At 40.5% G+C, this 11513-nt stretch overlaps 1 protein-coding gene across 1 annotated transcript in view; it reads left to right on the forward strand.

The window, feature by feature from the left end:
- The window catches only part of DNAJB11 (DnaJ (Hsp40) homolog, subfamily B, member 11), an 18402-nt gene extending 8225 nt beyond the window's left edge, over positions 1-10177 (forward strand). The window contains exons 3-10 of the mRNA XM_010853893.1: positions 1634-1731; positions 4043-4175; positions 5905-6047; positions 6807-6889; positions 7748-7805; positions 8783-8894; positions 9117-9276; positions 9733-10177. Coding sequence (XP_010852195.1) covers positions 1634-1731; positions 4043-4175; positions 5905-6047; positions 6807-6889; positions 7748-7805; positions 8783-8894; positions 9117-9276; positions 9733-9797 — 852 coding nt within the window. The 3' untranslated portion in view covers positions 9798-10177. The remainder of the gene's footprint in view (positions 1-1633; positions 1732-4042; positions 4176-5904; positions 6048-6806; positions 6890-7747; positions 7806-8782; positions 8895-9116; positions 9277-9732) is intronic.
- Positions 10178-11513: the final 1336 nt, after the last annotated feature.

The raw sequence follows: 11513 nt of genomic DNA on the forward strand, positions 1-11513 counted from the left end.
CTTTCATCAAGAGGCTTTTTAGTTCCTCTTCACTTTCTGCCAGAAGGGTGGTGTCATCTGCATATCTGAGGTTATTGATATTTCTCCCGGCAATCTTGATTCCAGCTTGTGCTTCCTCCAGCCCAGCATTTCTCATGATGTATTCTGCATATAAGTTAAATAAGCAGGGTGACGATACACAGCCTTGACGTACTCCTTTTCCTATTTGGAACCAGTCTGTTGTTCCATGTCCAGTTCTAACTATTGTTTCCTGACCTGCATATAAGTTTCTCAAGAGGCAGGTCAGGTGGTCTGGTATTCCCATCTCTTTCAGAATTTTCCACAGTTTATTGTGATCCACACAGTCAAAGGTTTTGGCATAGTCAGTAAAGCAGAGATAGGTATTTTTCTGGAACTCTCTTGCTTTTTCGATGATCCAGTGGATGTTGGCAATTTGATCTCTGGTTCCTCTGCCTTTTCTAAAACCAGCTTGAACATCTGGAAGTTCACGGTTCAGGTATTGCTGAAGCCTGGCTTGGAGAATTTTGAGCATTACTTTACTAGCGTGTGAGATGAGTGCAATTGTGTGGTAGTTTGAGCATTCTTTGGCATTGCCTTTCTTTGGGATTGGAATGAAAACTGACCTTTTCCAGTTCTGTGGCCACTGCTGAGTTTTCCAAATTTGCTGGCATATTGAGCGCAGCACTTTCAGAGCATCATCTTTCAGGATTTGAAATAGCTCAACTGGAGTTCCATCACCTCCACTAGCTTTGTTCATAGTGATGCTATCTAAGGCCCACTTGACTTCACATTCCAGGATGTCTGGCTCTAGGTCAGTGATCACACCATCGTGATTATCTTGGTCGTGAAGATCTTTTATTAAAACTTTAGAAAGTCTTTTTTCAAGTTGTGAAATTGAGCTTGAGCATCCTTTGTAGAGCAGTGTCCCTTTTCACTCTTTGCAATTCAGACTCAGGGCGTTATGAGCTGTATGTGCCAGACAGCACTCTTCCACAAATGGATTTCTACATATATCAAAAGAATGAAAGGGGAATATGAAAATATCGCAGTGTAGACCTTTCATTTGATTCCCTCGACTTTCCAATCTCTTAATTTGTGTGGGGTAGTGTCGGGTAGAGCTTATGGTATAGATACGTGAGGCTGAGCAAAGTTGAAGGCTGTCCTTATTTACTGCTTCTGTGACTAATGACAGTCTTGTCTGTCATGTCCCGGGTTTATAGTTTAGAGAGATAATATAGCATAGTGGTTAGCAGCCTAAGTATGGGAGTCAAACTACATGGGAAGTGAACCTGAGGAATTCATCTCACTCTTTCCTGTTACTGCCCTCACATTCATAGCCATGTCGCTAATCTTGTTAGTGCTAATCTGCATGATGTTTATGCAGCTAGGTGAGTTCTGATCAATTTAAATTAAAAACATGAGTTGAGCATTGTGAAAAGTTACAGAGTGAACGCTGATCAAAGAATTTACTAACTCTTAAACATGCCTTAATACCGTACATAATAAAAACCACAATCCACTAAAATTTTACACACAGTATCAGAGTTTAAAAATTTTAAAACATAAATGTGAATGCACCTTACCAAACCATTACCAATTCATAATCGTTTCCTCCACTGGCTTTTGCCCCCAGGTTCTATCGGATAGTGAGAAACGGAAACAGTATGATACATATGGTGAAGAGGGCTTGAAAGATGGGCATCAGAGCTCCCATGGAGACATTTTTTCACAGTAAGTAATTTATCCATCTGCAAGGTATTAGTGTCTGAGAGTGGATCACTTAGTGATTATTAAAGAATTATCCTTGCTCCCTTGTTCAGAATCTTTTGATGAAGAGTACAACTCAACTGATCCTTGACCAGAAGGTCATTCATCATCCTTTGTATGGGAATATACTTCTCTATTTTCACAAAGCTCAAGCAAAGACAGGTAGTACTTACAGGGATGTCCTCCTAGCCAACCATATCAGTTGAATCAATCCCGACTCTGTTGAGGGTGATATATGTTGGAAACCAGTTCCATTTGTCTCCTCGCTGTCTTCAAATCTGCAAACCACTTACTGAGCAAGGTGATTCTTGTAAGAGAGAGAAATTCCTGCCGCTATACCCAAAGCTGCCTCTTCATCCTGGCAGCAAGAAAGGGATGATTGTGATCATCAGCATTGGTGGAAGGAGTCAGGGCAGAGACTGTCCGTCTCTTGCTGCTCCCAGCTTTCTGAGGAGGCTGAGTGGCTGGATGATAAACACCTTACCTTCCCACTCTTTGAGGCCCACTTTATTGAACATTTGAATTTTCATGTGCTCTGAAGATGCGTAAACAGGAGGTCCTGATTGGGGGTTTTGAGTCAAATTATAAATAATAAGATATTTGAATATGCGTTTCTGTGGGGAGGATGCAGTGCTTTCTTCAGATTCTTAAAGAGTTTTGTGAACTCAAAAAAAGTAAGAATCACAGTTGCTATGTTTAGTGTTTGGGGGTGATGGTAGATTTTTAGGACCTGTGAAGATGTGTGAGTAATACGGTTAGGAAATCCTCTTCTTCCGCAGGATTGATTTGGCTGCTTTAGCCTACCAGGGAAGTGTTCTGTTCGAACCTCTTGGCAGTTAGAAGTGATAGCCAGAGATGCCAGAAAGAGAAAAGGCTCTGCCCATGCCCCTCCTGCACCAAAATCCTCCCCCTCTGCTTTTATTCAAGATTCAGGGAGTCTATTCACCGAGACTGGGGTTTTTTTTGTCTTTTTTTTTTTCTGGAGGGAGGGGTTGAGGGGTTGTATAGTTGTCATCACTATGCTGACATCTGAGACTTCTTAACCAAAATTTAAGATTATGATTAGAACTCCTATGAAGTTAAAGGTCATTGTTTATATTAACCTTAAAGTGATGCTTTAAATATTTAAAGTGATGCTTCTGTTATTTAACACAAGTTAATTTTGATCGTATGAGACCAGAACTTCCTTTTCTGTCAGATCCAGAGTTTTACTGAGGCTGATGCTTTTTTAGTTTAATTATGTATCCAAGATTTTTGTACAAAGCAGTAGCTTCTTTCACCAAAGTTAGTATCTAAAAAGCATATAAAGGTGAACACTATAAGAGTCCAAAATTACTACTGGGTTCAGCAATACATGGGCTTATATATACTATACCCTTTCTCAATATCTCCATTATATTCTGATATTTGTCAGTATTAAAGAGATTTTTTTTCATTGATTAAGAATTCATTGGCATACTTTATACACTGTACTGTATGTCTTCAGTTCAGTTCAGTCGCTCAGTCGTGTCCGACTCTTTGCGACCCCATGAATCACAGCACGCCAGGCCTCCCTGTCCATCCCCAACTCCCAGAGTTCACTCAGACTCACGTCCATCGAGTCAGTGATGCTATCCAACCATCTCATCCTCTGTCGTCCCCTTCTCCTCCTGCCCCCAAGCCCTCCCAGCATCAGAGTCTTTTCCAATGAGTCAACTCTTCTCATGAGATGGCCAAAGTACTGGAGTTTCAGCTTTAGCATCATTCCTTCCAAAGAAATCCCAGGACTGATCTCCTTTAGAATGGACTGGTTGGATCTCCTTGCAGTCCAAGGGACTCTCAAGAGTCTTCTCCAACACCACAGTTCAAAAGCATCAATTCTTCGGCACTCAGCTTTCTTCACAGTCCAACTCTCACATCCATACATGACCACTGGAAAAATCATAGCCTTGACTAGATGGACCTTTGTTGGCAAAGTAATGTCTCTGCTTTTGAATGTGCTATCTAGGTTGGTCATAACTTTCTTTCCAAGGAGTAAGCGTCTTTTAATTTCATGGCTGCAATCTAGACAATATTAAAAAGTTTTTTTGTGTTGGGGCAATATATATGTGCTGTGTATCTATACTATAAATACTATATAAGTTATAGATGATGTTATTACTTCAGTGTATGTATTAAAAATGTCTTTCAGTTTTGCTCATTGGTAGGTCACAGTATTTTATCAGTGTGAAGAAAACTAAAATTGTAAGAGGTGAATTCTGATTTCTTTTCCTGATGATTTTACACTTACCAACAGCTTCTTTGGAGATTTTGGTTTCATGTTTGGAGGAACCCCTCGTCAGCAAGACAGAAATATTCCAAGAGGAAGTGATATTATTGTAGATCTAGAAGTCACTTTGGAAGAAGTGTATGCAGGAAATTTTGTAGAAGTAAGTCCAAATTATTCAGCTCTTCATATTCTCTAGAATGTGTTCTTATGACTAAAACTAAGAGGTTTTTGGGTACCTTCTCTGTCTTTTAGGAAGGGGGGCAGTGCATAGAATTGAATTAATCATAATCCTTGGTTCATGATACACTGTAATTGTTATGAACTCATCTCTCAGCCCCAGAACTTAATAAAACAATAAACCATGACTTATATCTACCTACATGCTACTTCCCTATCCCATCCCCCACCTCCCTTCCAAGGTGACTACGTCATATCCTGAGTTTCGTCTCTGTTGCCACTCTTTGTTTATTTGTTCTATTATATGTGTATGTATACCTGAATAGTATTTCGTTCACTCACATTGTTTCTGGCTTTCTGAAAACATCATCAGACTGTACATTATCTTGTGAGACTGCCCTTTTTTTTACTTACTCTTAATATTGTCAGGATTCACCCATGTTGTTGCTTACAGCTATAATTCTACTGAATAGAATTTCACTGCGACCACATTGGATCAATAAGCATGTAGGTTGTTTCCAGTTTTTTTCCAATTCCAAACAGCGCTTTTAGGAAGCCTTATACCTATGTTCAAGTACAGAGAATAATTTCCCATGTTCCCTTGCAGGCCTGTTGTCTGTAGTCATTGGCTATACATAAAGTACACATCACTTTCTTGTAGTTAGCATGCTCCTAAACAAATTCCTTGTTAATCTAATTATTGTAAAGAATATATGTATGTGACCTTGCTATTTAAATGCCCCCACGGTCGATTCTTTTTAAGAAAAATAATTACTCTAAAACAGCATAGTGGTTAGAAGTACAGACTTTGGAGCTAGCCTGCCTGATTTAGAGTCCTGGCTCTGCCGTACATTGGTTGTGTGACCTTGGTCATATTACTGAGCCTTGCTGTACTCTCATTCCATTCTCTGTAAAATGGAGACAATAGCGGCATCTATGTCATAAAGAGTTCGTAAATATATGTGATTAGGGCCTTGGTTGGCACACAGTAAGTGCCATAACTGTTAGCTCTAATTACTTTTATTGTTTATTCTGTTGAACTGGGCTTCATACATTCGTAGGCTTTGAGGGATTTTTCTCCAAGCATTTGCCTCATTCAGCGGCATAGACATACGTTTCTTCATATATTTTAGTTTCCTTTGATTTGGAGGGATCAGAATGTTCGATTGCAGTCAGCTACAAGGAGATGCTCATTGTGTCTCTTCTTACAGGCTGAGTATCTAGACTGAGGCAGCATTGGAAAACACTGCCAGATTGAGTTGCCTGAAACAAGGAAGTGTTTTCATGAGGTTAATCATGGCTAATCTTGGAGTGGGAGCCACATGCCAGCTTTTGAAGGCTGTGGTTGTTCTTCAGGGCTCCTGCTTTACACAGCTCAGATTTCTCAAGAAATAGTAATTCTGTGGACTATGTTAACTCAGTAGTATTTCTTTGTGGCTTAGAGAAAGTGATCCTATACATACTATCTTCTAGTTCTCTTCTTTCTTACCCTCCTCTCTCTCGTCCAGCTTTAGAATTTGAGTCCGTTAAAGATCCATTTACTACAGTCCTGTGTGGGGGCTGACTTGTAACTCCTCCAGGACTTCTCTCAGCTGTGGGTCTCTCTGAAGGATGGCTTGGGAGAGAAGGGAAGGTTCCAGCCCAGATCCAGTGAGGAAACTGAAATCTGGGGGATGCAAAAGAGAAGCTTATGCTGTGTGTGCACTTCCTAGGTGGTTAGAAACAAACCCGTGGCGAGGCAGGCCCCTGGCAAACGGAAGTGCAACTGCAGGCAGGAGATGCGGACCACCCAGCTGGGCCCCGGGCGCTTCCAGATGACCCAGGAGGTGGTCTGCGACGAGTGCCCGAATGTCAAGTGAGTAGAAGCACCTTGTTCGCTCTGCCAAGGGACACTTTAATCATCTCATTGGTCTAATAAAATGCCAATGGTCCATACCTAGATTTTTTTCCTTCCCTCTCTTCCTCATGTCCTGCCAGAGGACAGAGGAAAGAAATTAACATTTTTGTTTCTTCTTAAAGTATCTCTTCTGAATATCTTCTTTTATGTCTATAAACTAATCAGCTTTATTTCTGAATATTCTTAAGGCTGTTGGTATTCCATTTTTTTCTACTTGGAATATTTAGAGCAATCTTACATGTCCAGCTAAATTTCAGATTAGAGACATACTGTTTGCTGATTATATTATGAACACAACTATATAATTGAACCTTCAGTTGTATATATTAAATCTAGCTATTTGTGGGATCAGGGGAAAAAATCAAATAGGATAAACTCACCTGTTAGATTTTCTGATAAACATGACACTGTCCTTTCAGGTGGACATTTATGTAAGTGTAAGTGGTTTTCTCTGCTACTGATCCTCGTGTTAAAGCAGCCAGCCCACTGTAGGCCCTTTTGGAACCAGTGGTTGTGTGATTACTTGATATATAGAAGCTTTGCCCTGGCATTTGGCAGGTGGAAGGTGTAAGTGGATATCAAGTGGCTTTGTCATCTAGAGATACAGGCTAGTCTTCCAAGAAAAAGTAGATTGAGTAGATAAAACTTGAATTATCTGTGTCTGGGATTTGGTTTATATTTTCATTTGTTTTTCCTTTTAAATTCTCTTTGTCTCAGACTAGTGAATGAAGAACGAACACTGGAGGTAGAAATTGAACCTGGGGTGAGAGACGGCATGGAGTACCCCTTCATTGGAGAAGGTGAAATATTGACATTGATGTTTTATTACCATAACTTTCTGCTCTCTGATTGCTTATGAATACCTCCTACCTCACCCCACACTTCATGGCCACATAGTAAATGCATGCATCATTTCCAACACACTTCCATCGTTTTTTAGGACACAGGAAGCCTTTTGTGACCATCTTTAAGCTCTAGCATTACTGTTTATCCTCTGAATACAGTGGCCAAAAGTTACTGTCCAGTAGCCTAAATTGGGCTTCCCAGGTGGCACTAGTGATAAAGAACCTGCTTGCCAGTGCAGGGGGCATAAGAAACGTGGGTTTGATCCCTAGATCAGGAAGATCCCCTGGAGGAACGCATAGCAACCCACTTCAGTATTCTTGCCTAGAGAATCCCATGGACAGAGGAGCCTGGAGGACTATGGTCCATGGGGTTGCAAAGAATCAGACACGACTGAGCGACTTAGCATGCACACACAGCCTGAATTATATCAAAGTTTAAGATGTTCAGAACTTAATGGAGTAATTTGAACTCTGCAATAAAAGAAGAGATGTAACTCTAATTGGCATTAATAAGATGCTCTCAGACCTCATTTTGGGGTTAAATTTAAAACTCTAGAAGAAAAAATAGCTTTATAAGGTTCAGAAATCAGTGAATCATTCTTTGTTTAGGAAATAGGTCAACTTATTTATTTCTGTGCCTGAGGCACAGGTGAGCCTCACTAATCTGAAATTTGATATAACCAGGTAGAGAGACTGCGCTCACAGATAGGCTTAACGGTCAAAGCCCAAGTTAGTGGCTTTAAAAACTTTTTTCAGTTACCAAACAGATTTGCAGTGTTCCGCTTACAATGTGTGGTAATCTCTTCTGAGTAGGTGAGCCTCACGTGGATGGAGAGCCAGGAGACCTGCGGTTCCGAATCAAAGTTGTCAAGTAAGTCATCTCAGTTTGGAAGCCTTCTTTGGGTTGGAGCCTCTTATTGAGTCTAAATATTTATTTACTCAGGACTTAAGATTCTGAAAGATGTTGGGAGGAGAGCATTGACAAGACAAGTAAGGAGCTGTGAAAGAGAAGCAGACAAGGAGGTCAGAGATATTAACTGAGGAAATGCGCCCTATGCAATAATGGGAGACTTTTCCATAGAAACGACCTACTGTGACGTCATCTGCAGCTGCTGGGCAGCTTCCCTGGTTGCCTCTCTTCAACATGCAGTGCCCCTTACATAAGAATTTTGCCTGGAACTCAGGCTTTCTTGTTTACCATCTTGGAGACCAGTGATGCCTCTACTTCTAAGGATTCATTGAAACAGGATTCCCACCCAAATATGGAGAAATGGGCCCCCAGTGCCAAAGACTTTTATCTCTCTCATAGCACTCCTTAATCTCAGTGATCTTTCCCCAGTGTTCTTCATCTGCCTTGTCTTGCTGATCACTTCCCGGGAAACTGGGATATGTTCTGTTCCATGAATAAACCTAGTCCCTTCTCAAGTCCATATCTGCCAGAATTCCCTCTTGTCCTGTCCCCAGCCTCCCATGCACCCTCCTTATCTATAGCTTCAGAGCTGACTGGGCCTTATAAACCCAGCTCTGGGATTCCCGCCGATCTCTGATGCCCTTCTCCCCCAATTCCACGGCCAGAAGTTGTCCTTCTCTTTTTTCCATAATCTGATTACTTGTATTTTAATTATATGCTTTTGCTGTTGCTGATCATAAGCTCCTGAAGATGAGGGTTTAATAAATCCTACTAACTTTATAGTCTCTATTAATACTGTACACAAAGGAGTGTCTTAAGAGATGCTTATTGTTTGAAAGAGTGGTATCCATCCTTTTCCATGACTTGTCTAAAACTTTTTTGAACTCTCCCAAAAAAAGGCTTTGAAAGTTACTGATGTTTACCTTGTTCTCTTCCAGGCACTCAATATTTGAAAGGCGAGGAGATGACTTATACACAAATGTGACAATCTCCCTCGTAGAGTCCCTGGTGGGCTTTGATATGGACATTACTCACTTGGATGGTCACAAGGTAAGCAAGTAGTTCTTTTAAAAGTCTGTCCTTTTAAAGCCTTCTTGTGGCTGATGTTGAGGTTACTTCAGTCCTTTGCAGCCACGGAGACATGTTTTGCTCGCCCCTTCATCCTGATGCTCTGCTGAGCTGTGACATGAGCTCTGGGTATCAGTGCTCACCAGAAGCTGTGTTGTGCTCCGAGAGTACAGTCCTTCTCTAGCATCCCCTTTTGCTTTTCAGGTACATATTTCCCGCGATAAGATCACCAGACCCGGAGCCAAGCTATGGAAGAAAGGGGAAGGGCTCCCCAACTTTGACAACAACAACATCAAGGGCTCTTTAATAATCACTTTCGATGTGGATTTTCCAAAAGAACAGTTGTCAGAGGAAGCAAGAGAAGGTGAGGGTATAATGTTTACTGTTCAGGGAAAGATGAGATCTGCTTTAGAAGGATCAGAGGCTTGGAGGGTGAAGGCTACAATGGTTGCTTGAGAAGAGGGCCCAGGTGGTGGGTTGTAAGTAAAAAGGAAAAGGTAAAGGAAAGAGGTCAAAAGTGGAAAGAGGACAAAGAAGAAGGGATGGAAGACAGCTGAAGAACTTTCTGTCCATTCCAGTTGCCTCTTCTCATGGGATTTTGTGCGATGTGTGTGTTGTGTGTCTGCCTGAGACACAAAGACAAGGGCTCACCTTGGACGTGCATGTATGGGTATCCACATGTGATGAAGTTGGACAAGGGTAGTTACTTGTTTAATTCCGATCCATGCTTGTCCTAGGGCCTTTTGTGGAGCCTCTCTGTGAAACATGCTCTTTAAGCTGCATTTTTGTTAATGGAGTCATTTGTTCATTCTTTCCCCAGGTATCAAACAGCTACTGAAACAAGGATCAGTGCAGAAGGTTTACAATGGACTGCAAGGATATTAAGAATGAATAAAATTGGACTTTGTTTTAAAATAAGTGAATCAGCGATATTTATTATCTGCAGGGGTTTTTTTTGTGTGTGTATTTGTTTTCATTTTCAATATGCAAGTTTGGTTTTTTTTCTTCTAATGACGGTCATGAAATGAGTAAGCAGGCTTAAGAATTTGTCCATTTGTGTTGAGAAAAGAATGACCAGCAAAAGGTTTAACAATACCTCTCCCTTTGGGATTTATGTCTGGTGCTGCCGCCCGAGTTTCAAGAATTAAAGCTGCAAGAGGACTCCAGAAGACACTGTACAAAGGGTTGGAGTTAATTGTTAGCTGTTTCATTTGAAATGCCAACTGGAGAAGTCTGTTTTTAAATACATTCTGTTGTTAATTTTTTTCTTGACTCCTGTTTCTTGTTGGTTTAGCTCCCCTGTTGTCTCTCCCATCTCCATCTTTTTTCCTTGTCGTTTTTCCTTAATCAGCTTCATTTCCCTCCCTGGGTCCTGTGTGCTAGTTGGATTTTCCTCCCATGAAGCAAGATGAACGCACAAACCTGTGGGAGAGTGGTGAAGATCAAGTCCCCATACCCAGTTACACACGCATGGCACTTCCTAGAGAGGAGCCTGAAGAAATTAGAGATGGGAGTGGATGAAACAAGGACCTAATTATCCTTGAGAAAGTATATTCCTTCTCATTTTAATTAGAGAATAGTAAAATCTGACATGGGAACTTTACTGTTTAGAAAGCACTTTTCATGTGTCCAATCTCAGTTGACATGTTTAACAAGTCTTTGGCTTGTGTTGGGAACTAGGATTGTTGTTGTCCCTAGAAAATGAAATTTAAAGTACTAGAGTAACAAATTTACATTTTCTTCTGTCAGTGGCACCTAATTCAGGTGGTATGTGACTTCAGTGTATGAATTTGGAACCTCTTTCCTTTTTCTTCATTACATGGTCGGATCACACTCTACTCTTCTTTACTTTAGCTAGTGAATGTTTCAGTGTTGAACAACTGTTGCAGAGGGTTTATGGAGCTGCTGTCTAGCCATCAGTACGGTTCCAGCAACATTCCCGTCTATGTCTGTGTAACAGCCAATGCTGCTGTTGCCTTTTCTTTTATTTTGCCCTGTTTTATAAAAATTAAGGGAAGAGGGGAAGAAATTTCATCCATTTAGAACAGTTAACAAGCACATCATTTAACCTTGATCAGACACTATTTGGATTTGAGTGATCCAACTGTGCATTTACTTGTAAAGAGAAAGAAAATTGAGGAATATTTAAAATGCTAAAAATCTTATAAAGTAAATGCACCACATAGATACATATGTATGTTTCATGGACTTTTTGTGCATTTAATATTCATTATGTTCTAAGATTCTGTAGTTTATTCCTCAGAAATTATTATCAACATTTATCTTCTGTATCTTAGCCCAGGAGAGCTCTCGATCATGATTTGTACCTATTGATTTTTTCCAAGATTTTTGCAAGAATCAGTCACATACTAATCTAGAACTGTTCTTAGCTAGGAAGACCCCAGATATAATTCTTTTGCTGCGAATAAGAATGTTCATGGGGCTTTGTCACTATTTAAGTGCTTTCCCTGAAACAATGTAATATGGGAAGACTTGTATCAGAGCCCCACAGGTTTTCTTGTAATAAAGCGTAGTAACAGGATGATGTGGTGGAGATGACAGGAAGATTGTAAAACCAGGCTTTAAAGTACAAGCTTTTTG

This window comes from Bison bison, unplaced genomic scaffold (genome assembly GCF_000754665.1).
Source record: "Bison bison bison isolate TAMUID 2011002044 unplaced genomic scaffold, Bison_UMD1.0 scf7180017864333, whole genome shotgun sequence".
Classification (NCBI taxonomy): Eukaryota; Metazoa; Chordata; class Mammalia; order Artiodactyla; family Bovidae; genus Bison; species Bison bison.